This window comes from Mobula birostris, chromosome 13 (genome assembly GCF_030028105.1).
Source record: "Mobula birostris isolate sMobBir1 chromosome 13, sMobBir1.hap1, whole genome shotgun sequence".
Lineage (NCBI taxonomy): Eukaryota > Metazoa > Chordata > Chondrichthyes > Myliobatiformes > Myliobatidae > Mobula > Mobula birostris.
The window spans coordinates 35552450-35579080 of NC_092382.1; the positions used below are offsets into that span (position 1 = coordinate 35552450).

A 26631-nucleotide genomic window follows, 5' to 3' on the forward strand; every position below is an offset into this window, starting at 1 on the left:
AGTTTCTTTGGAGTTCTGGTGTAAATGTCCATGTTTCGGAAGCATACTGCAAGATTGACCGGATGTAACATTTTAGTAGCCTAAGTCTTGTTGTCATAGAAATGTGTCTGTTGGTAAAAATAGGTTTCATTTTTTGGAAGTTGGTTTTGGCAATGGCAATTCTTTTTGTCTCTACTTTACTTCTACCATCTTGTGATATAAAACTACCAAGGTAATTAAAGCTGGTCTTTTGTTCAATCTCTTTGTTTCCTATGTACAATTGGCAGTTGGGAGTATCCTGCTGTTTTGATATTACCATACAGTTTGTTTTTTTACAGTTGATGGTTAGACCAGAATCTGCACTTCTTTGGACTACTTTGTCTAGGAGGACATGTAGGTTTTCTGCAGCACTTGCTATTAAGGAGGTATCGTCTGCATATCTTATATTGTTGATGTTAATTAACACCTCCAATTTTATCCCATCTAGGTCTTCTATTTCTCTGAGAATCATTTCACTATAGGTATTAAATAATTCTGTTGAGGCAACACATCCCTGTCTAACTCCTCGTTGAATTTTAGTCCAACTGCCTATATTATCATCAATTTTCACTACCGCTGTTTGATTCCAATATAAATTTTGAAGCAGTTGTTAGTCCTTTCAGGTGCATGTAGTGTAAAAGAGAGGCAGAAGTGGATATCGGACCACTGAAAAATGATGCTGGAGAGGTATTAATGGGGTGTGGGTGCAAGGTGATGGCAGATAAACCGAATAAGTATTGTACATCACTCTTATCTGTGGAAGACGTTGGCAGGAATATGGAAGTCCCAGACGCCAGTGGTCAGAAAGTGTAGTTACTTTGCTCGGGAGAAGGTTCTCAGGAAACAGAGATGGCCTGAAGGTCAATAGATCACCTGGACCAGATGGTGTACAGCCCAGAGATCTGAAAGAGGTGGCTGAAGAGATGTGGAGGCATTAGCAATGATTTTTCAAGAATCGTTAAGGAAATTATATCCTAAGAAGTTTTTTCCTTCACTACTCCCCCTCTCCCAGTTTCACCTATCACCTACCACTTCTTCAACCGCTCTTACCCCCACGCTTCTTCTTCTGACATCTCACCTTTTTTTTCCCAGTCCTGATGAAGGGACTTGGCCCGAAACATTGACTGCTCACTATTTCCCATATATGCTGCCTGGCCTCCTTGGTTCCTCCAGTGTTTTGTGTATGTGTTGCTTGGATTTCCAGCATCCACGGATCTTCTCCCGTCCTTGATAAAAACAAAAGCGGGGTCATATAATATAGCAAGAATATTGTGGGAAGTTAGAGGATTGGGAAGGTTTTACATACCCAACAAGAGACAACTTAAAAAAAACACACAGGAGAGACAAGATGAAAAATTAAGGTATGTGTACCAATAATATCAAGTATCCAAAGTTTTTCAGATATATAAAGAGTAAAAGAGAGGCAAGAGCTGATATTGAACCTCTGGAAGATGATGCTGGTGAGTTAGTAATAAAGCAAAGAAACAGCGACTGAATGTAATAAGTATTTTCCGTCAATCTTCACTGTGTAAGACACTAGCAGTATAAGACCATAAGACATAGGAGCAGAATTATGCCATTCAGCCCCATTGAGTCTGCTCTGCCATTCTATCATGTCTGATCCCGGTTCTCACTCAGCCCCATGCACCTGCCTGCTCGGTATATCCTGTAATGCCCTGACTGATCAGCAAACTATTAGCTTCTGCCTTAAATGTACCCACAGACTTGGCCCCATCGTCGTATGTGTCAGAGAATTCCACAGATTCACTGCTCTCTGACTGAATGAAATCCTCCTTAACTACTCTAAAAGTTTGCTCCTCCGTTTTGAGGATTTAACACCACCCCCACCCGCATTTACTAAACATAGCTCAGTGCAGGAGTACAGGCCCAAGGCTGGCAAACGCTCCGCGTATCTTAACCCCTTCATTCCTGGAATAATCTTCGTACAGGCCCAAGGCTGGCAAACGCTCTGCGTATCTTAACCCCTTCATTCCTGGAATAATCTTCGTACGGGCCCAAGGCTGGCAAACGCTCCGCGTATCTTAACCCCTTCATTCCTGGAATAATCTTCGTACAGGCCCAAGGCTGGCAAACGCTCTGCGTATCTTAACCCCTTCATTCCTGGAATAATCTTCTTGAACATCCTCGGGACTCTCTCCAATGACAACACACCTTTTCTGAGATACAGGTCCCAAATACTCTCGGTGCGGCCTAAGTAGTGTCTTATAAAGTGCCAGCATTATCTTCTTGCTCATATATTCTGCTTCAGTTTAAATGCCAGCATTGCATTTGCCGCCGTTACCACAGGCTCAACCTGCATTGAACCTTCTGGAACTCTTTCCCAAGGCCTCATATTTCCTTCTGCACTTCTGTTGTTTGAACCTTCTCCCCAATCAGATAATAGTTCACTATTGTTCCCTTTGCCAAAATGCATTATCGTACATTTCCCAATATTGTAATCCATCTGCCAATTTTTTGCCCATTCTTCACATGTGTCTGTGTCCTGCTGCAATCGCATTCCTTCCTCAGCACTACCGACGCCTCCACCTATATCTGTATCATCCGCAAATCTTGCCACAAATCCATCAGATCCATTATCCACATCACCGACAAACAATGTGAAAAGTAGCAGACCGAATACTGACCCCTGAAGACCACTAGTCACTGCCAGCCAACCGGAAAAGGCTCCTTTTATTCCCACTCGCTGCCTCTTGACTGTCAGCCATTCCTCTATCCATGCCAGTATTTCTTCTGATTGTTATCCTGTTAAGTAGTCTCATGTGTGACACCTTATCAGATGCCTTCTGAAAATCCAAATAACTGATATCCACTGTCTCTCATTTGTCCATCCTGCTTATGACTTCCTCGAAGAACTCGAACAGATTTGTCGGGCAGGATTTCCCTGTACAGACGCTATGCTGGCTTTGACTTATTTTATCATTAGTCTCCTAGTACCCCAAAACCTCATCTGTTATAATAGACTCCAACACTTTCCCAGCCAGAGGTTAGTCTAACTGGACTATAATTTGCTTTCTTTTGCCTTCCTCCCTTCTCAAAGAGTGGATTGACATTTGCAATCTTCCTGTCCTCTGGGACCATGCCAGGATCAAGTGATTCTTGACAGGTCATGACCAATGCATCTGTTATCTCTTCAGCAACCTCTCTCAGGACTCTGGGATGTAGTCCATCTGATCCAGGCGACTTATCCACTTTAAGAACCTGAGTTTGCCTAGCACGTTTTCCCTTGTAATAGCAATGGCACTCACTCCTGCTCCCTGACACTCACGGATCTCTGGCACACTGCTGGAGTCTTCCACAGAGAAGATGGATGTAAGGTACCTATCAAGTTCATCTACCATCTCTTCCCCATTTCTATCTCATGAGCATCATTTTCCAGTGGCCCAATATAAACTCTCACCTCCCTTTCACAATTTTATAATGGTTTATATTTTTGTCTAGTTTGCTCTCATATTTCATCTTTCCCCTTCAAATAGCTTTTTGTTTAGTTGCTTGTTATTGGATTTTAAAAGCTACCCAATTATCTAACTTCCGAATCACTTTTTCTACCTTATATGCACTTTCCTTGGCTTTTTTTTACAGTCCTTATCTTCCTTTGTCAGCCACGGTAGCCTAGCCCCGCTGTTTGAGAACTACTTCTGCGGGACATATCTGTTCGGTACATTATGAACTATTCCCAGAAACGTCAGCCATTTCTGCTCTGGCGTCATCCCCACGAGTATCCTTCTCCAATCCACCTGGAGAATCACCTCTCTCATGCCTGTGTAATTCCCTTTGTTCCATTGCGATACTACACATGTGACCTATGCTTCTCCCTCACAAATTGCAGTAGGAATTCAATCATATTATAATCACTGCCTTCTAATGGTTCCTTCACATTAACCTCCCTAATAAGATCTGGGTCATTACACGACATCCAATCTAAGATAACAGTTCCCCGAGTAGGCTCAACCATCAGCTGCTCTAAAAACCCATTTCATAAGCACTCAATACATTCCCTCTCTTGCAATCTCACACAAATCTGACTTTCCCAATCCTCCTGCAGATTGAAGTCAATTGTATCATTAAATTTAATACATAAATGCCTAACATTCAGGAGTATCTGGGGCAGAAGTGAGGATACATGCTTTTACCAAGGACAGAAGGTGTTTTGGAATCTGAAAGGCCTGAAGGTAGATAAGACTCCTGGACCAGAACGTGAACACCCCAGGGTTCAGAAAGAGGTAGCTGAAGAGATTATGAAGGCATTAGAGTCATAGAACACCACAACACAGGAAAATGCCATTCGGCCAATCTAGTCTGTGCCAAAGCTGCCGAGTTTCAACAACTTCCATCTGGACCATGGCCCTCCATATCCTTCTCATCCATGGCCCAAAGCAAACTTCTCTTAAAGGTTGAAATCGACCCTACCATTTGCTCTGGCAGCTCGTTGCACACTCTCCCCGCCTCTGAACAAATAATTTCCCCCTTAGTTTTCTCTTAAAGTAATGAGTAATTATCTATACGAATTACTAGATTTTGGAACAGTTCTGGCAGACCAGAAAGTTGCAAATGTCACTCCACTCATTAAGAAGAGCGGGAGGAAGAAGAAAGAAAATTATAGGTCTGTTAGTCTGATCTCAGTGGTCAGGAATATGTTTGAGTGTATTAAGTGTGAAATTTTTGGGCACTGTAATTGGGGACGAATGATGATGGCAGTTATATACAGGACAAGGTCAGCAAGATTCCTTTAGAGGAAATCATGTCTGACAAATCTCTTGGAATACTTTGAGGAAATAACAGGCAAGATAGATAAAGCAGAGACGGCGCATGTTGGTTGCTCAGACTTTCAGATGATCTTTAACAAGGTACCCCATGCAAGGCTTATTGAGAAAGTAAGGAGGCAGGGGATCCAACAGGACATTGCTTTGTGGATTCAGAACTAGCTTGCCCACAGAAGAGAAAGAGTGGTTGTAGATGGGTCATATTCTGCATGGAGGTTGATGACCAGTGGTGTGACTCAGGGATCTGTTCTGGGACCCCAAATCTTCGGGATTTTTATAAATGACCTGGATGAGCAAGTGGAGGGATGAGTTAGTAAATTTACTGATAACACAAAGGTTCGGGGTGTTGTGGATAGTGTGGAGGACTGTCAGAGGTTACAGCAGGACATTGATAAGATGCAAAACTGGGCTGAGAAGTGGTAAATGGAGTTCAACACAAATAAATGTGAGGTAGTTCATTTTGTTATGCCAAATATGATGGCAGAATATAGTATTAATGGTAAGACTCTTGGCAATGTGGAGGATCACAGGGATCTTGACGCCGAGTCCATAGGACACTCAAAGCTGCTATGCACATTGACTCTGTGGTAAAGAAGACGTACAGTGCATTGGCCTTCTGTGGGATTGAATTTAGGAGCCGAAAGGTAATGTTGGAGGTTTATAGGATCCTGAATAGACCCCACTTGGAGTTCTGTGCTCAGTTCTGGTCACCTCACTACAGGAAGGATGTGGAAACCATAGAAAGGGTGCAAGGATGTTGCCTGGATTGGGGAGCATGCCTAATGGGAATAGGTTGAGTGACCTCTGCCTTTTCACCTTGGAGCGACAGAGGATGAGAAGTGACCTGATAGAGGTGTATAAAATGAGAAGCATTGATCGTGTGGAGAGACAGAGGCTTTTCCGAGGGCTGAAATGGCTGTCTCAAGAGGACACAGGTTTAAGCTGGAGGATGAGAGGTGACCTGATAGGGGTGTACAAGATGATGAGAGGCATTGATCTTGTAGATTGTCAGAGGCTTTTCCGAGTGCTGAAATGGCTGCCACAAGAGGACACAGGTTTAAGGTGCTGGGGAGTAGGTACAGAGGAGATTGTCAGGGGTAAGTTTTTTACACAGAGACTGGTGAGTGCATGGAATGGGCTGCCAGCAACGGTGGTGGAGACGGATACAATGGGGTCTTTTAAGAGACTCCTGGGCATGGAGTTTAGAAAAATAGAGGGTAGCCCTAGGTGATTTCTAAAATAAGGACATGTTCGGCACAGCGTTGCGGGCAAACGGGCTTCTATTCTGCTATAGTTTTTCTATGTTTCTAATTTCTATTCATATTTCTCTGTCCTCACTGAAAGGAACACTGAAACAGCAGGATGTGGCCATTCAGCCCCTCTAACCATCAACAAGATGACGACGTCTCTCCCATCTCAGCCATGTGTTTCTGTCCGATCCTCATTTCCTCGATCCCTTCAGTCTCCTCACATCTGCCCGTCTCTGTTTTATGTGAGGACGATCACTGAGTCTTCACCGCCCTCTGTGGTGGGGATTTACAGACACTCACCACCCTCGGAGTGGAGACATTTCCCCTCATCTCAGTCCCAGACAGTCCACCCCCTTTTTCAGAGACTGGGATCCCTGGTTCAACCGGTAATGATGTTGTGCATCTCAATGTGTTCATCCCTCGGTCCTCGATTCTCTAAATGAAAGGGTTATCACATTTGATCTTTCTTCATATGATGACCCCACCACTCCAGGGATCAGTCTGGTGAATCTTCATTGCACTCTCAATAACAAATACTCTCTAACCTCTTTGTTAATCCTCTATGGAATTAATTTCCATCTTCTGCAGCCCCGTGTTGCCCCAACCACTCACCTCCCACCCCTGTCACTATTTCCACCTTCCCACCTCCCCCTCACCTGGACCCACCTCTCTCTCCCCAGCTCTTGCCCCATCCCCACCCCTACCTCTTTTCTCGGACTATTTCCCGTCCACTCTCAGTCCAGAGGGAGGGTCTCGGCCCGAAATGTTGACGGTCCATTTCCCTCCACAGATGCTGCCCGACCCACTGAGTTCCTCCGGCAGTTTGTTCTTTGGTCTGTATAACCCGTGTTAGTGTGGGGAGCGGGATTTTACACCATATTCCCGGTACAATCTCAACAAGACATTTCCACAGATGAGCCCCTCCTGTCCCCACCGGGACAAACATCCTGTCCGCCCCCTCTCTCACCGTCTTCATCCTCTCCCTCCCCGGGGAACCGGCATCAAACCGACGGGCCGAGCGGTCTCCTCCTACCTCCTCAGCGATACATCAGACTCCGGCCGCAGGAGACGCTTCACAAACGCCCCAACTTCCCTCGGAGGGAAATGGAAATAAATCAGAAAGCGGACATTTACTTTGGGGTTTGTTCCTCTTTGAGAAGAGATGTCAGCGGGGTAACGCCCTCTCGGCTGGTCCGCCTCCGCTATTGGGCGGAAACAATGATTGACATCGCCTCGGGCCAATGACTACAGCGCAGCGGAGGTGAGGGGTGGAGGGGTCTCGTGGTCGGTCGCTCAGCCGTTAAACTGTTTCAGCGCGAGCACAGCAGCGCGTGTGTGACGTCAGGTACGCGCGATGGGAAACCATGTGTGACGTCAGGCGCGTGAGCGTGGACGTATTTAAAAGCACCTGAATGGACGTTTCTTATGATTTCAGTGGGACAACAACATTAATCACGGGTTTCATCACTGAATCCAGTGTTGTGAGATGTAAAGTCCCCTGTTATGTGTCCGGCTGTGCCGTGTTGTTGGTGGAGTGGGCAGCGTGGTGTTTGTCTCGATTCGGGTCACAACACCAGAATTGCCAGCGGGGTCCACACACAATGTATTAGTGACCAGAAAACCTCCCGTCCCTGCAGTCTTTGTCTCCTGGTAAACTCAACACCCTGACAATGTGGACCATAGACACCCCTTCCTCTCAGAGTCAGGGAATCATTCAGACAGCTGATCAAAGAGAGGAATTATATTTATTGGTCATTAAAGTTCATTGTGGATTATCGATACCCCTTCCTCACCCGCCCCGTTTTTGTTCCGATATTTCCTCCCTTCCTTCTCAGTCCTGAAGGAGGGTTCAGCTGGAAATGTTGACTGTCCATAGCTGCTGCCCGGCCTGCCGAGTTCCGCCAGCATTTTGTTTGTGTTGCTCTGGATTTCCAGCATCTGCAGACTGGCGGTGCCGCGGCGAACCTCCTGCAAAACGCAGACTCGGTGCAGACCCCAGCCGTCGCCGGTGTTCCTCCTGTACGGGCGGCGGTGAGGAAGGGGCTGATCTCGGGTTTGTGTAAATCGAGGGCCGGTTGCAGTGGGAAATGTTCGAGTACAAGCTCTGCCTGACAGTCAGAGGCTCGGGGCTCTGCGGTCTTGCAGCCCCGGTTTTATTTTGTGCTGAGCTGGGATTGTGGAATCATTTAGTTGTGGGTCCCCTAGCTGGGAGGGTGGATGTGGGTGAAGGGGATCTGACTACGTGTACGGTTGTGGGCTGAATGGTGGGAAGAATATGAATGAAATTTTATTTTTTGGTCAGTACAAACAACAAAAAACATCATTCTCAACGATGATTTCATAAAACAACAAAACCATAGATATTCTTTAACACAGACCGAAAGGGTGTAGGCTGAAGCTACAGCTTATTACACCTACCCCTCTTACTTATACAAAAACATATTTGGTGTCAATCTTCACATCAAAATGAAAACATTGATAATCTTTTAACACAAAATCCAGTTCCAAGTATCATTAATTTACATTACTCCCGTTTATTTTAAATCATGTGTTTTATATTTGTTCATTAAATTATTCTGATATATTTTTAAAAACTTTTTTAAGTGTGGTGCATGTTTTTAAATTCTCACTACAACTGTTCCATAGATTCACCCCTCTGACTGAAATACAATGATTTTTTTTACATTTGTTCTTATCCTTTGATTTTGAAATATGCACGTTCCTCTCAAATCATGTTGACTTTCTCTCATTTTAAACCAGGGGTCACCAATCTTTTTCACATTGCAGACCGGTTTAATATTAACAATATTCTTGCAGACAGGCCGACGAGGGTGGGGTTGGGTGGTGTTAATCACGACCAGAATACAGGTGATAAGTCAACTATAAGTCACTTATAAGTGGCTAATACATTCAATTTCGTTTCTAAAAGGGTTTATGTAATGAATTTATTTTTAAACACACAGCACATATTTTCCTTGCATGAATATAGTGATAACTCAACTATAAGTCACTTATAAGTCAATAGCGTCATAACATTTTAAGTAACGTTTGGATATTAAACACACAGCACGTATTTTCCTCGTATGAACATATAAAATCATTGCAACACACCAATATCGCTGAATCAGTGGGAGCCCTGGGCTTGTTTTCCTGCAACAAGACTGTCCCATCGAGGGGTGATGGGAGACAGCGATACTCGAAGGGAGTTCCTTATGTCCAGTCTATTCTGCAATTTAGTTTTCGTTGCATTCATTGCAGAAAACCCCGCTTCACAGAGACATGATGTCGGAAATGGAAGCAACGTTTTCAGTGCTTTTGTGGCTATCTCAGGATATTCAGCCTTGACTTTGATCCAGAATGCCGGCAGAGATGTTATTTCAAACATACTTTTCAGCCCACCGTCATTTGCAAGCTCGAGGAGTTGATCTTCTTCCCGCGCTGACATGGATGATTCACTGGGAACATTCACAAATGGGTCACGGACCCATTCCTTTGCACGTCTCGGGTCATTTGCGGTTGGGAAGTAACACTCGAATTCTGTCGCCAGCGAAGACAGGTGATCGCGCACCAGCTGTGAGAGGGATGGTGCAGCCTCAGTCTCTCCCAACATCCCAGCTAATGTTGGGAACATGTCAAATATGCCCCTGTCCACTCACCGTCCCCACAGTTCCAGTTTGGCTTTGAAAGCAGACACTTTATCTGCCAACTTGAAGACAGTTGTCATTCTCCCCTGAAGTGACAAATTGAGTTCATTGAGCAGGTTGGAGATGTCACACAGATAAGCGAGTTTTGCTCTCCACTCCTCGTCACTGAAGTGTGCTGCCAGTGGTGACTTTTTTCCTGAAAGAAATCTCTGTAGCGGCTCTGTTAACTCAAAAACCCTGGCCAGGGCTCTCCTCCTTGATAGCCACCTGACTTCAGTGTGTAAGAGAAAGCGTTTGTGTTCTGCATCCATTTCCTCGCAAAGCTGCTCAAACAGACGTGAGTTAAGGGCTTTTGCTTTGATGTGATTGATAACTTCAACAACGTCATTCAATACGCTGTTAAGATCAGGTGACATTTTTCGGCTAGGCAGCATTTCGCTGTGTATGATACAGTGTGTAGACTGGCATTCAGGAGCAACCTCTTTGACTCGGGTAGTGAAACCAGACAGCCGTCCAGTCACAGCTGCAGCCCCGTCTGTGCATATTCCAACACAGAATGATCAGTCCAGTTAGCCTGACATGCAGTCATTCAAAGACTTGAATAGTTCTGCCCCAGTTGTGTTAGTTGGCAACGGCAGTGCACACAACATATCCTCGTGCACATCGTCTTGAAATATATATCGCACATAAACCAGTAGTATTGCCTTGTTGTCGACATCGGTAGACTCGTCGACCTGGATAGCGTACCATGGTGACTCGTTAAGCCGTTCCAACAGTTGTGCTTCGATGTCCTCCGCTATGGCATCGATTCTCCTTGAAACTGTGGTAGCTGAAAGAGAAACCTGTGCCATCTTGTTAGCTGCAGCTTCTCCCAACAGTTCACGGCACATGACCTTGGCAGCAGGCAGAATCAATTCTTCACCAACAGTGAAAGGCTTTTTAGCCTTAGCAATCCGGCTAGCCACTAAGTACGACACTCTCAGAGCGGCAGCGTTTGTGGAGGTGGTGGCTCTCAGCACTTCCTTCTGTCCCACTTGCTCCTGTCCCGCTTGCTCACATTTTTTCCGCACAAAAAACTCAACGGGTTTGTCTTTAAGTGCAGGGTGCTTGGTCTCAAGGTGCCGAAGCAGTTTTGAGGGCTTCATTGCCTCATTAGACAGCTTGTCTCCACATACCACACACAGGGGGCTTGGAGCGTGCGAGTCTCCGGTCGCAATAAATCCGTGTTTTATGTACGACTTGTCGTATTTTCTGTTGCAGGAAGCTTTCTTTTTTTGAGAAGGGAGGGGTGAGCGACTTTGTGCAGCGAGAAAGGGCTGGTGAGTGGGAATGAGAGAAGGGTTAAGGAGACAGGCTTGAGGTAGAACTAGTGAAGCTGTGGGATGCGAAGGGTGGGGTGAGCATGAGGAGGTGGCAAGAAAGGAGGGATGAGTGTGATGGGTGGCGAGTAGAGAGGATTATCCAGGAAATGTATAATCCAAAGGGAATGGGGTAAAAGCAGGGGAGTGGGGATGACTGGAAGAATTGGATCAGCCCATGATTGAATGGCGGAGCAGACTTGATGGGCAGAATGGCCTACTTCTACTCCTATATCTTATGGTCTTATGGAAGGCTTATGCGGAGACAGGGAGAGGGATGGTGAAGAGAGCAGGGTGAAGGAGATCCGTGGCGAGGAGACATGGATGAGTGAAGAGAGGTGCTGTGACTGGTCAAAGTTATTAGACTAACTACTTATTCCCTCACAGTGCCAAGGATGCCAGTCATGGCTCATCACAAGTCTCTGAACAAATCCACAGCACACGGTTCCCATTCCCAGTCTCCCTATTTCACGTTAGGTGTTTTACGGCGCACGATTCCCTGTCTCCCTGTTCCACACCAGGAGTTTTACTCTGCTCGATTCCCGGTCTCTGTGTCGAGCTTTTAATCAGCCGAGTCTCATTGACACGCCCCCTTCCCCCTCCCATCCATGTACTTATCCAAGTTTCTTTAATAGATATTGTTAAGACCGCAGACAAAGTCATGAATCAAAAGGTTAATCATGCTGTGACTAATGTTCAGAGTTTGGTAAATTACAAAGCAGGAAGTATTGAAGCAAAGGCAGGTAACCCATTGTAGCTGTTAGACTTGGTTGCAGAGAGGCAGGACTGGCAGCTCAATATTCGGGGGTTCCGCTGTTTCAGACGCAACAGAGTGGGGTTTGCTAGTTATTTCTTCAGCGGTTTGAACGGGCACGACTGCAAAACCTCATTGAGGTCATCCAGTGAGAACAGCAAGAAGAGTTTAAAAAGAAGACAGCTTTATACAGCGGGCGAAAGAGTGGAGCGAGACAGAGTAGGAAGGCTTTGGCTCAACAGGGCTTGGGAGGTAAGGGGTCAAGGCGAGGTACGTTACTTGTGTACAATGCTGACAGACTAATTATGTGTGTGAGGCCGGCGTTCTGAGCTCGGTGTCAAATGTGGGAGGTCCTGGAGACTCCCAGCCTCCCGGACGGCCACTTCTGCACCAGGTGCGTCGAACTGCAGCTCCAGAGGGACCGCGTTAGGGAGCTGGAGATGCAGCCCGATGACCTTCGTCTGGTCAGGGAGAGTGAGGAGGTGATAGAGAGCAGCTGGAGGCAGGTAGTCACACCGGGGTCTCGGGAGGCAGATAAGACGGTTACAGTCAGGAGAGGGAGCGGCGGCAGTCAGAGGCTAGAGAGCACCCCTGTGGCTGTCCCCCTTAACAATACCTACGCCGGGCAGTCCCGTTTGCACAGAGGGCGGAACTCAGACCCTCCCAGAACCCGGGCTGGATCAAATCGGCAGCCTGGGACTCGCTGTGTTAAATAGAGAAACTCCGCCCCACTGGTTGCGATGAGAGAAAAAGGAGAGATTTACACGGAAATCCGGACAGAATGGTTAGCGCAGCCTGTTTGTTTTCCATTGCTGCATTGATCCCACTCCCGCCTCCTCCCGCTGTCGGACCCGTCCTAAGCCGGTGAGAGTTAGTGTGACCCGGACCGCGACAGTCCCGCTCTACCCTGGCTCACCCGGCCCTGTCCATCTGTAATGACCGACGGACTCGGGAGCAGCAGCTCAGACTCAACTCTCCGTACAGGGTGAGCCCACCGGTGCAGGACCATTGTCGGTCACCCGGGAAGTCAGTCTGTGATTTCCCGGGACCACACTGAACGCCGTCCGGTTACAGCATCAGAGGTAAGTGTTGTGTATGAGTCTGTACAAGTATTCAGCGTTTACAGCGAAACTCAGCTTTGATCGGGATCGGGAGTGAATTTAGTGGCAGAGGGCAGTCCTGACATATTCATGTTAACGGGTCAATCATTGTCCAAATGGATTAAGAGAAACGACGTTGCTACCGTCAACCAGAAATATTCTCCAGGGCGGTTTCTACTGAGTGAGAGCTGAAGGCATCTTTCACACCGGTAGCAACATGTGAAATCCCACGGGGCAGTGATCTGTCACCGATCTCTCTGTCCCTCATTAAAACGCAACTACAGGGCGAATGACAGGGCGAATCCCGGCAAATCCCAGTTATATTACGAAACGTCGCTTTTCGGAATGCGTCGGTTTGATTTATTTGAAGGAAGCTTGAAAATTATTTTTAGCGCATCTACAGATGACAGGAGTCTGAGATAAAAACAAAATACTGGAAGCTCGCAGCAAACAGGGGAGCGAAGTAACTGGTAACTTTGCGGGTTCGAGACCCCGGGTAATGTCCTTACATCGCTTCACTGGTTCTATCGCTCTTCCCTGTAGCAGAAAGGGTTAATTACAATATTAAACTTCCTTCACGCTTGAATGACGGTGTTTTGTCGAACGGTTTCGATTTGATTTCAGCAGAAAGGCCGCTCCCTGTTCTGAGGAATGTGCACGGACAGGACAGGCAGCTGCTTGCTCGCAGACCCTGAGCACCGAGTCTCACAGAATAACAAGCCGCACCTTCCAAATCAGTCAATCATCTGCCCTCTTCCCCTTTCCAGTCCAGTCCTGATGAAGGGACTCGGTCCGCAACGTTGACTATTTACACCCATCCAGAGAGCTGCCTGACCTGCTGAGTTCCTCCAGCATTGTGTGTTGCCATGGTTACGAGAGTTCCGTGTGGGGCGGTGGGCGGGGCTATCTGTAACAAAACGATACACCGTATCCACACTCTCAGAAACTGACACTCTCGGGGAATGAAGGTGGGAATAATTCAGCTTCTGATATTTATTTCGGATTTTTTATTTTCAAACAACCAGTTGTCTGTGCATTGGAACAGCGATCAAGGAGATATTTGTTTTTATTTTTAAGTCACTTCTGGCCCCGGTGACTTATGTGTTGCTACTGTTACCTGTTTGCATGATTGACAGGTTAACTAAAAATTAAGAACAATGGCCGCCTGCTTCAAAGCAAGGGTGTGATATTTTTTGTCTCCACCTCTTGTATAATGCTCTTTACTTCTATCCACAGTTCTTTTGGCTTCATCTCTACCAGGTTTAATCCACTGAGTCTGTTCCTCACCTTCGCGGCAACAAGCAGCTCATGGTCTGAGATTGTCGGAGAACAGAGGGACCGAGGAGAATAAGTGCACAGTTCGCTCAATGCGGCGACATGGGGTGGTGAAGACGTGTTTATCACATCGTCCTTCAACAGTCCGGGTACTGAGTGCAGGAGCTGGGCCATCATTTTATTTATTCAATATTGAGATACAGCGAGCCGCGCTACCCATTAAATCCCAAGATTTAATCCTAGTCTTATCACAGGACAATTTACAATGACTAATTAACCTGCCCAGCGGTACGTCTTGAGACTGTGGGGGAAACCGGATCACTCGGGGGAAACCCATGCGATCACAGTGAGAACCTGCAAACTCTTACAGACAGCGGCGGAAATGGAAGCCGGGTCGTTCGAACTGTAAAGAGTTGTGTTCGTCACTATGGGGCCGTTGTATAAGTCGTTGGTGAGACAGTGTTAACAGTACAAAGTATAGTTCTAGACGCTATATGTTTGAAAAGACTTGGTTAAAGTGGAAAGAGTGCAGAGAAGATTTGCGAGCATGTGGTAAAGGCCAGAAGGCCTCTATTCTGAGGAGAGGATGGCCACAATCTGGAGAGAGGATGTCTTTATCCCCTGGAATGTAGGAGACGGAGCAGCAACCTTACAGGAGTGTTTTAAAATTGAAGGGGACAGCAACTGACTCACTCTGCTTTATTTGTGTAATTCAGATCATCGCCAGCAGGTGGTGCATTCTTGCAGACAAGGAAACGACCATCAACCAACGTCAGTCAGAGTCAGAATGGACACAGGTATGCTCACCTGGCTCTTTCCCATGAAGACTCTGTCCTTATGATGCAGGTGTAGATAGTTCAGAGGAATAAACCTGGGCGCTAAAGGCGCAGAGAGAAGGTACATCAAACGGGGTCATTGATCCTCCTGGTAAAGCGACCTTGAGCACTGGAGCAATTCACCAGGTTCAGCGCAGGACCTAACAACGGGAATGGTCGAATCACTCCGCTCACCAGGCAAATCTTCACCCGAGTGAAAGGAGAAGGAGCTCCTGAGTTGAGAGTTAAGGGACAAAAGTTTAGGGGTAACATGAGGGGGAACTTCTTTACTCAGACAGTGGTGGCTGTGTGGAACGAGCTTCCAGCAGAAGTGGTTGAGGCAGGTTCGATATTGTCGTTTAATGTTAAGTTGGATAGATATATGGACAGGAAGGGAATGGAGGGTTACGGACTGAGTGCAGGTCGGTGGGACTCGGTGAGAGTAAGAGTTCTTCACGGACGAGAAGGGTCGAGATGGCCTGTTTCCGTGCTGTAATTGTTATATGGTTAAGGTGGGTATGGGCGAAATTCAGACAGGAATACAGCACCGGACAATGTAACAGTCCAGGGAACAGACAGAATTTCTGTCAGTATTTGGTACATCCTGATGTGGGAAATGCCTCCAACAGCCAGTGAGAGAAAAAATGTTGTTTTCTTTTTTGGACGGACAATGGTCAATTCTCCCTGGATTTTCGAGTTGATGCTCAGTGGAGGTGAGGGGAGTTTCCGGTGTCTATTTTCTGTGGCCGAGTTAAAGAACATTATATTTTGGGAGAATTGGTTGGGTGCGGGAGACAGTGAAAAGGAGAAATTTTAAACAGGGTTTCTGGCGGGGCGGGAGGGGGGCGTGGTGGCTACCGAAGAAATGAAATATCCTTGGCGAATAGGAGTAAAGTAAAACAAAATGTTAAGTAGAGAAGGCACGGCACAAAGTGCTGGAGGAGCTCAGCAGGTCAAGTAGCATCTATAGAGAGAAATTAACTATCGACGTTTCGGCTTGAGGAATCTTAATCAGAGAATTTGTACATTGATTTCAAAGTTGTCTTGGGCTCATAAAATAGACTCAGGACTGCAGGAGCGTTATTCTGGCTGAAGGTCTGTGACCGGTAGTGTCCTCAAAGATCACTATCTTGCCATGCGTCGTATGTGATGTAAATAAATTAATAATAAACTATGTATTGTTCAAAATGATGTACTTTGTAAAACCACATGGGTGGGCTGATTCGTCGATTTACAGAATTGGCGGAGTTGGGTAAATTTGGGACTGTTGTCAAATTGTTCAGCATCCAATCAGAAATACGAGCGGAGAGTCTCCAGGTACAGTTAATTCGGGCAAATGGGAGAGGTTGCACTTTGGGAGGTGAAGTTGGCGGCCGATGTGCACAGTGAATAAGAATGATGTACGGGCGGGTCTTGTGATGGAAGTGCACAGCTCCCTGAAAGTGGCAACACAATTAGTAGCGATGAGTTGAGGTATTTGTAAAAGTTGGGCTGTAACTGGATGAACGTTGGTTAAGAGACAATTTCAGTATTGTGCACAAATCTGGTAACCACATCATGAGAATGATGTGAGCCGTCTGGAGAGGGTGCAGACAGGTTTCATCACAAATACTAGAGGGAATAGGTTTGAAGTTAGAGGGTAAAGTTTAAAGGGGATTTAGGACACATGTTTTCCACAGAGAGTGATTGGTGTCTGGAATGTGCTGCCTAGGGAGGGACTGGAAACAGATACCCAGAGCATCTGAGAGGTGTTTCAACTCATGAGTAGGTCGAGAACGGAGGGATATTCACCATGTTCCTGAATATGGGATTGGTTTAAGTTGGCATCGTGTCCCATATGCATGGTACACTCTACTATTTTATGATCTGTGACTGACTACAGACCTGAACTCCGCATTCTCCGCCTTCCTGTCACATTGTGAGGATCACCACCTGTTCCGGTTGACGAGATTCTACATGGAGCGACTGGAGCAGGCGATTGAGGAGGGTGTGGAGGGAGTCAGCTTCATGTTAATGGGCGAAGATCACTTCACTGGGCGAGAGTATCAGGTAAGTGGGAGGAACATAGACTGAGTGTAGATTCTACTGAATCTATTACAGACTGACAGAGCCGGTGCAACGGCAACTCTGGGCTATGAAAATCCTGAGATGCTTGTGGTCAACATCAGGAATAGAGTTTTCGTTTGCAGAAACCATGAAACTTTATTCAGCAATACAAGCCTGTCTCTAACTTTGTGAACACGTTCATTTTTAGATCCAAGCAACACACATCAAAGTTGCTGGTGAACGCAGCAGGCCAGGCAGCATCTCTAGGAAGACGTGCTTTCTCTCTCTCTCCTTTTTCTCCCTCGGTCCCTCTGACTATACCCCTTGCCCATCCTCTGGGTTTTCCCTCCTCCCCCTTTTCTTTCTGCCTGGGCCTCCTGTCCCATGATCCTCTCATATCCCTTTTGCTAATCACCTGTCCAGCTCTTGGCTCCAGCCCCCCCCCCTTCCTGTCTTCTCCTATCATTTTACATCTCCCCCTCTCCCTCCCACTTTCAAATCTCTTACTAGCTCTTCCTTCAGTTAGTCCTGACGAAGGGTCTCAGCCCGAAACGTCGACTGTACCTCTTCCTAGAGATGCTGCCTGGCCTGCTGCGTTCACCAGCAACTTTGATGTGTGTTGCTTGAATTTCCAGCATCTGCAGAATTCCTCGTGTTTACATTTGTAGACCCGTTAGGATACAGACAATGATTGACAGTTGACAGCTTTAGTGATGTGACACTTGACGGACATTGCAAGTGGACAGGGAACTACTTTACACCACACTGTCTGCCATCACATCATGTTCCCAATGCTCGACCTTAATGACCATTCATCAGTTTGTATTCTCTTGATGACCCCAGGTATCCCACAGATCAAATATATAGTGGCTTATTTCTCAGCTCATTTCTCGAGTCTACCTTCAACTCCATTTTCACTTGACCAGGCAACACTGGCTATCGTCTCTCATTCGAACTGCTGACCCTTTTTTGATCAATATCCCAACAATAGACAATAGGTGCAGGAGTAGGCCATTCGGCCTTTCGAGCCAGCACCACCACTCACTGTGGTCATGGCTGAGCATCCACAATCAGTAACCCGTTCCTGCCTTCACTCCATATCCCTTGAATCCGCTATCATTAAGAGTTTAATCTAGCTCTTTCTTGAAAGCATCCAGAGAATTGGCTTCCACTGCCTTCTGAAGCAGAGCATTCCACAGATCCACAACTCTCTGGGTGAAAAAGTTTTTCCTCAACTCGGTTTTAAATGGCCTACCCCTTATTCTTAAACTGTGGCCTCTGGTTCTGGATTCCCCCAACATCGGGAACATGTTTCCTGCCTCTAGCGTGTCCAATCCCTTAATAATCTTATATGTTTCAATCAGATGCCCTATCATCCCCTCTTATCCTGCTGAATTCCAGTGTATACAAGCCCAGTCGCTCCAATCTTTCAACATATGACAGTCCCGCAATCCCGGGAATTAACCTCGTGAACCTCCGCTGCACTCACTCAATAGCAAGAATGTCCTTTCTCAAATTTGGAGAACAAAACTGCGCACAATACTCCAGATGTGGTCTCACCAGGGCCCCGTACAACTGAGGAAGGACCTCTTTGCTCCTATACTCAACTCCCCTTGCTATGAAAGCCAACATGCCATTAGCTTTCTTCACTGCCTGCTGTACCTGCATGCTTACTTTCAGTGACTGATGAACAAGGACACCAAGATCTCAGTTTTGGAGGCCTTCGCACTTACCAAGCACAACTGTACCAGAAAACAACATGTCCCAATCCACTTTCGTCTGATTCTTTCTGATACCATAAAAATTGGCCTTTCTGCAATTTAGAATCTTAACCGGACCAGACCTATCCTTTTCCATAATGATCTTTAAAGTAATGGCATTATGATCACCAGATCCAAAATGTTCCGCTGCACACACCTCTGCTACCCGCGATGTCCTGTTCCCTAATAGAATTCTTGTATGCACTGTCTATAGTTGTGATCTCAATATATTGATCCCAGAAACTTGAAAACGTTTGTCATACACTATCCCATCCAGTCCTTTAAAATATGGGTGTCCCAGTCACTAAATGGAAAGTTAATATTATCTACCATCAGAACCTTTTGTTTCTTGTTTCTGTGATATCTCTACATATTTGTTCATCTAAATCCCATTGACCCTTGGGTGCTCGGTAATATCGTCCCACTAACGTGGTCATCCCTTTCTTAATCCGTAGTTTCACCCATGTGGTCTCAGTGGACCAGCTATCCAATTTGTCCTGTCTGAGCAATGCAGGAGCATTTTTTCCTGACGAGTTATGCCACTCTCCATTTGAAATCCCTCCCGCTCTATCGAATCGTGTCTAACACAACGGAACCCTGGAATGCTGAGCTGCCGGTCCTGCACCTCCTGCAACCAAAATTACATTAATGGTTACAATGCTGTAACTCAATGTGCTGATCCATGCTCTAAACTCAGCTGCCTTTCCCACAATACTCCTTGCATTGAAATAATACACAACTCGGAACATTAGTTTCACCTAATTCATCCTGTAGTTTGCTGACCTTGTACGTCGGCTTAACAACATCTTTCCCACACAACCATTCCATTATCCACTCTGGTTCTTCACCTTACCCCTCCTCCCCACCCCGCAACTCAAGTTTATCATCTCCCAATGGAGCGCTAACAACCCTTCCCGCAAGGGTATCAGTCCCCCTCCAGTTCGGGTGCAAAACGATTATGTCTGTCCAGGTCCCACATTACTTGGAAGAGAGCCCAATCATTCAAACATCTCAAGCCCTCGATCATGCACCATTTCATCAGCCACACATAGACTGTATTATCATCCTGTTTCAGGCCTCACTAGCACGTGGTACGGGTAGCAATACTGATAACACAACCCTGGAAGTCCTGCACTTCAGCTTAGCATCTAACTCCATGTACTCACTTTGCAGGACCTCATCACACTTCCTACTCTTGTCATGGACCACGTGGAGCACGACCGCCGGCTGCTCGCCGTGTCGTTAAGAAAGTTTCAGACTCGATGTGAGATATCGCTGGCTGTGACAACACACCATCCAGAAATCTTGTTCTCATCAACAGGATCTCCAGTGTGTTCTCTTAATCATTAAATTCCCCCTGTCAGCGCAGCTCACTCTTCTCACCCCTTTTGAGTCACAAGACGAAACTCAGTGTCAAAGGCATAATCGCAGTGGCTTTCCTCTGCTGGGCCGTACCCGGAAACAGAAAGCCATATACCTGTTACAGAGGAGTTACCTGCAGTGGCTTCCTATCCCCTTTACCAGTCCTGACGTCACCCAGTTACCTGTGTCCTGCGCCTTGTGTATAGCTCCCTCCCTGTAGAGCCTGTCAGTCAACCTCTCAGCCTCCTGAATTACCCTGGGTTCATCCAGCTCCAGCTCCAATTCCTTAGCACAGTCTGTAAGAGGCTGCAACTGGGTGCACTACCTGAAGGTGCAGTTGTCAGAGACAATGGAGGTCTCCCTATCCTTGCCACACCCCATAGGAAGGGCATTCCATGATCCTGCCTGACATTCCCGCTGTTCTAACCATGAAAAAGCGGTAAAATATTGCCAAAAATCTACCTACAGTCTCGCCTCTCCCCCTCTGGCACAAAGACTCAACTCCCCACTCTATCTCTGGCTCACTCACACTATGTCTGCTCCGCTTAAACCTTGCCAATTTGATAATTACCCCACAATCTGTGGCGTGCGGGAAGTCTAGACTGACCCTGCTCGCTTCTTTAAAAATTTTTCCCCCGCTGTGAACACTTCAATGGCAGTTAGTGATATGCGGCGAGCAGAATGTTCTGGGTCAGTCCATGTTCAGGGTAGATTTGTACCCTTCCCTCCGCTCCTCAATAGATTCCCCGTTGTTCATTACAGAGTGTGACTGAGCTCGCGGAGAAGGGAAACCAAGCGGGCGCATCCAAACTCCTCCTGGATCTGGTGATGGAGAAGGGCTCCGGGGCCCGGAGGGTGATGTGGGCATCCTTTGTGAAACTACATCACCATTTACCGAAGCTGAGCAGGATATTGAATGAAATACGGGAACGTGGTACGGTGAACAATACACTATGTGTTACAGATGTAAATGCTGATGAATTTACAGTATTACACAGAACAGACTTCATGCAGGTTAATCTGTTTGAACAGGTGACGGCCAGTTCGCCTACATGGACACTGACCAAGATTTATCTGAAGTGCCCACGCATCTGAAAGGTAAGCGATGGAACGAAAATCTCAAATCTTTATTTCACTCTGAGAGTCTGAATACCTGTCTCTTGAGGCTTGTTTAGAGACTGTCAGAATCTAGGAGGCAGGTTTTTTGTTGCTCTGGCTGCAGGACAGGAAACCATTTGTATCTGCTACAAAGCCCGGCACCTTCCAGGTCTCGGGCTGTGCACCCAGAGGCCTCTATGAGTTTTATAGCAGACATTATAGTTGGTCAGAGAGGAAGCCTCAGCGCTCCCCTTTCACTAATGTCGAATATCCCGAGATTTGACAAAACTGAATCCAAACTGTTCCGATTGGAACATCCAACGCCAGCAAGGGAAGTAACACTGCTCAGAACTAAAGTGGGGCCGAGATTTGATGTTATTCCTCTGCGGACATCGGGGAATTGCCCGAGTTCACGTACCAGCTCCTCGGTTCAAGGATGTTACACCGTGACTGGCTCAGACTGGAAATGGAAACCAAGATTATGTTCCTTTTCTGTGGGTCAGTATTGACAGCTTAAACCTAAAGGCGTGTCAAGAGCATCAGGCCCATTGTGAGAAAAGTAAAAAGAGTTGAGCAAGTAAATTGTTCCTCCCCTCCACTGTTACCCCCCTGCGGTGTTGCACAGTTGAGCGGAAGCTGAGCAGTGAAAGCAGTGAAACCACCGCCCCACACAAGACTCTCCTCTCCAGAATCACTTGTGCACTAGGTGCTCGCTGGACCATCTGAAAATTACGAACAGAGGGAAGAGGGGAGCCTTTAACTACATAACTGAATCAGATCAGAAATGGTTCTGGGCCATCGTTCATTTCCAGACACTCTTATCTCTGAGCTCCCTATTTCACCCAAACAATGTCTTGAACATTTCTCTTGTTAAGGCAGCTATGTTCAGTGCTCTTCATCAAATCAGACATTGACGATCTTTTTCTGTCTGTCCCAAGATGTTCGATGGAAGCACATGGAAATTCTGCACGGGCAAACAGAGAAACTGAGAGTGAACACGATACTGATGCAGGAGAAGGTGAAGATTTTCCAGCTGGTTGATCGATACGTTGAGCTCACGGTCATTTCTCCTGTTCGAGATCGGACCCTGGTGGAACATGAGCTGCTGGCAAGAGGCAGAGACCACGAGGAGTGGAGAGAAAAACATCTCCGCGAAAAGCTGGAAAAAATCCGGATTGATCAGTTATTCAAGAGGAGCTTTGTTCAAAAATTGAAAAGCTCTTTCTTTGGAAACAAATCCGGGATTTCTGCAGCAGTGGCCGGAGTCCCGGGGATCGGGAAAACAACACTGGTACAAAAGATTGTATATGACTGGGCCACGGGGAAAATATACCAACTATTCCAGTTTGTCTTTAGTTTCAAATTCCGGGATTTAAACTCCATAAACTGCAGAATAAACCTGAGGGAACTGATTCTGGATCAGTATCCTTACTTTGGGAATTCCTTGAGAGAGGTCTGGAAGAACCCAGAGGGATTGCTGTTTATATTCGATGGTTTGGATGAATTCATGCACAGAATCAATTTTGCTGACAGTCAGAGAGACACAGAATCACAGAATGTCTGCCCAAATCCTGAATTCAAATGCAGGGTGTCGGACATTGTGTACAGTTTAATCCAGCACAAGCTGCTCCCAGGGTGTTCAGTATTGGTGACCACCCGACCCACAGCATTACATTTATTGGAAAAGGCAGACATCAGTGTCTGGGCTGAAATCCTAGGATTTGTTGGTGAGGAACGGAAGGAATATTTCATCAAACATTTTGAAGATGAGACGGTGGCAGCAGCTGTTTTCAAACACGTGATGAAGAACAAGATCCTGTACACCATGAGCTGCAACCCCTCCTACTGCTGTGTCCTCGCTCAGGCACTGGGCCCCTTCTTCACACAATGTGTCAGGGACTCACAGCGAGTTCCCAAGACCATCACCCAACTGTACTCCTACTATACTTACAACATCCTGAAAAACCACGGCCGTGAGACTGAAAACCCCCGTGATGTGTTACTCAGGGTCGGTCAGATGGCCTTCAGAGGAGTGTCCGAGAAGATGATTCTGTTTACAGATGTAGATATGATCAACTACAATCTGCAGCCTTCCCAGTTCCTGTCCGGATTACTGATGGAACGAGGGGATTCTGCCCGGAGCGTGGTGTACACGTTCCCACACCTCACCATCCAAGAGTTTGTAGCTGCAGTCGCACAATTCCTGAATCCACATCCCGGGGATATCCTGAAATTCCTCACTGAAGCCCGCAACACGACTGATGGGCGATTTGAGGTATTTCTCCGTTTTATTGCTGGTCTCTCCTCCCCAATGACAGCTCGGGGTCTGGAGGAATTTCTGGGTCCATTTCCTCATCAAACAACCTGCCAGGTGATTGACTGGGTGAAGGAGGATGTTAAACGTCAGATTGGAAACACAGAGTGTGAAGCTGGTAAAAGGAGCCTCCTGAACACATTGCACTACCTGTTTGAGTCTCAGAATCGTGGACTGGCTCAGGACACGCTGGGATCAGTGGAAACACTTTCATTCAGTGGAATGACACTGACCCCGATTGACTGCGCGGTCCTGTCTCATGTCATCGGACTCTGTGATACAATAAAACACCTCAACCTGGCTGGCTGCCACATTCAGTGTGAAGGAATCCAGCGGCTGGGACCAGGGCTGCACAAGTGCCAAGCTTTGAGGTAACTTGAATCTCTCACTCTGAACGGTGAAACTATTCCATTGTGTTGTTTCAATGTAAAGGAATTTGGGTAAGACTGTAGTAAATCTGATTGTGAAGAATTGCGACAAATGACCCGTGAACAACAGCCGTTGCTTTAATAGTAGTAAATCACAAGAATGGCCGTGTTTCTCGCTGTCTGTGACACGTCCATTGACAATATTCCTTCTCAGTGATACTGACACTGTCAGCAGCAGGTGGGTCAGAGATTCACACACACTTCCTGTTGAGGGACAAGAGACCGTCAGGGGACTGTCCCAGTGAGAAGAAAAGAAATACCATTGTGAGATTGTTCTCCCCTGCCCTTCTCCGTGCGTGGCTATCACCATCAGTCCACCTGTGTGACTTTGCTCAGTACCAGATACCCATGGGCACATTTCCTCTCCAAAGTTCAGGCACACCCTCCCTTGAAATCTATTTCTGCATTCTCGCGTCTTGTAGGATTATCTTTTCCCATTGGTTTCCTTCTGTGGGATCTCTCTTCCCCATCCCCCTTCCTCCTGTGGGATCTCTCTTACCCATCCCCCTTCCTCCTGTGGGATCTCTCTTACCCATCCCCTTTCGTCCTGTGGGATCTCTCTTCCCCATCCCCCTTCCTCCAGTGGGATCTCTTTTCCCTATCCCCTTTCGTCCTGTGAGATCTCTCTTACCCATCCCCCTTCATCCTCTGGGATCTCTCTTACCCTTGCCCCTTCCGACCCTCTCACGTCAGGAACACTTTTCTAACCATCGGGGAATGAGACAGAATATGTGGAGTTCACAAAGTCAAACCGACAGACTACATTACTGACATTCGGTGAATACCCTGGAGCTGGGCAGTGAGGGACATTGACAGCGATGGAAACTCCGATCAGTGATTTACTGAAGGGTTTAGTGTTTCCTGAAATATCCGAGTGAGAGAAATTCCCTCAGACCCACGGTTTGAATCGCTTTGTTCATCAATTTGTCTGTTTGCGTTTAGAATTGGGCACAATAAACTGAGAGATTCAGGAGTGAAACTGGTGTCCGCAGCTCTGAGGAACCCAGAGTGTAAAATACAGAAACTGGGGTAAGTACCAGACTGTGGGAGATTGTGTTTACAGTCACTGGGTGTCTGACACTGAACATTAACGTGACCAGTAATTGTGTTGATAAACACTGGGGATTTGTACCGTCTCCTGTCTCTCTGTGTCCTTCACCCTCACTCTCTTTCTCATTTCCAGGCTGGGGGGTGTCGGTCTCACAGATTCTGGTGCCGAGGATCTCATCTCCGCTCTCAGTATAAACCCATCACTGACAGAGCTGGACCTGGGATGGAACTCGCTCACAGACCGATCTATCCCCGCTCTCCGAGACCTCATACTGACCCTCCCGAGTCTGGATTGGATCGAGTGAGTGATTTTGTTAATGTTCAATGTGATAAAATATTAGCGGATCCGCGGGTTTTCTGGTGATATTTGTCTGTGAGTGTTGTTGAAACATTAACCCCAGTCCACTGTTACTGATACTGTTGTGTAATCTGTTTATTTCATCTTTATTCTTCCATCTGTTTCAGGCTGAGGGGGAATCGGTTCAGTGAGACCAAGTGGAAGGAACTGAGATCTCTTCTGGAGCCCAGACCCGGACTGACAGTGTCCGTGTGAACATCTGAATGTGTGAACCTCCCCGCCCGAAGGATGGGAACATTTTTGGCCGATTCCCCACCCTCCCATTTAACTCCCGCCCTTCCCGTTAATGGCCGTGCGCCAGGTGTAATTCCCGACGGTTCTAATCGAACTGGTTTCAGTCACGGTCTGTGTCGTAGGGTCGGTCACCGACCCATCAAATAGTCCCTGGGTCAGAAACTGAGAGCAGCTACCACCACACCATCCCATCAAACACCCTGGGGTCAATCACCGAGAGAAGCTCCCTCCGCACCGACCCATCACACACTCCCAGGTCAGAAACAGAGTGAAGCTCCCTCGATGCTGCCCTTTACACACTCCCCGGATAAGACACAGACAGAAGCTCCCTCCTCACATTTACAGGGTCAGACACAGAGAATTCCTCCACACCATCCCATGATACCCTCCCAGAGTCAGACATTGAGAAAATCTATCTCCAATTCATCCCATTACAAAATTCTTGTGTCAGACACAGAATGAAGCTCCCTCCACACTGTCCCAACACACACACACCCAAGCCCAGACACAGAGTGAAGCTCCCTCGATGCAGTTCTTCACACACTCCCCGGATAAGACACAGTGAAGTTCCCTCCTCACCGTTGGATTACACAGTCACAGGGTCAGGCATAAAAATTTCCCTCCACACCATCCCATGATACATTCCCAGGATCAGACATTGATAAGATCTAAGTAAGATTCGTCTCATTACAAAATTCTTGTGTCAGACACAGAGTGAAACTCCCTCCACAGCATCCCATCACACACTCCCGGAGTCAGTAACAGAGTGAAGCTCCTTCAACGCAGTCGAAATCACACACCTTCCAGATCAGTCACGGTGTGAAGCTCCCGTCGCACCGTCCCATCACAGGCCCCCCGGATCAGACAGAGAACGTAGCTCCGTCCACACTGTCCCATCACACAGTCCACGGATCAAACACAGAGCGAAGCTCCCTTTAACCTGTCCCATCACACACTCCTGGGATCAAACACAACGTGCAGCTCCC

The 26631-nt window shown here is 46.9% G+C and overlaps 1 protein-coding gene across 1 annotated transcript; it reads left to right on the forward strand.

The window, feature by feature from the left end:
- Nucleotides 1–16936: 16936 nt before the first annotated feature.
- LOC140207523 (protein NLRC3-like) lies at nucleotides 16937–25606 on the forward strand. Its single transcript, XM_072276060.1, has 7 exons — nucleotides 16937–17044; nucleotides 20926–21097; nucleotides 21196–21261; nucleotides 22200–23946; nucleotides 24946–25032; nucleotides 25187–25354; nucleotides 25519–25606. The coding sequence occupies exons 1-7, from the start codon at nucleotides 16952–16954 to the stop codon at nucleotides 25604–25606; spliced, it is 2421 nt and encodes an 806-aa protein (XP_072132161.1). The 5' UTR covers nucleotides 16937–16951.
- The last annotated feature ends 1025 nt before the right edge of the window (nucleotides 25607–26631 follow it).

Bases quoted from the DNA above. Each gene is read 5' to 3' on its own strand.
- LOC140207523 (XM_072276060.1), top strand. From the start codon at position 16,952: ATGGAGCGACTGGAGCAGGCGATTGAGGAGGGTGTGGAGGGAGTCAGC. The intron at 17,045-20,925 runs GTAAGTGGGAGG...TGTTCATTACAG, and splicing joins TCACTGGGCGAGAGTATCAG to AGTGTGACTGAGCTCGCGGA. The intron at 25,355-25,518 runs GTGAGTGATTTT...CATCTGTTTCAG, and splicing joins CCGAGTCTGGATTGGATCGA to GCTGAGGGGGAATCGGTTCA.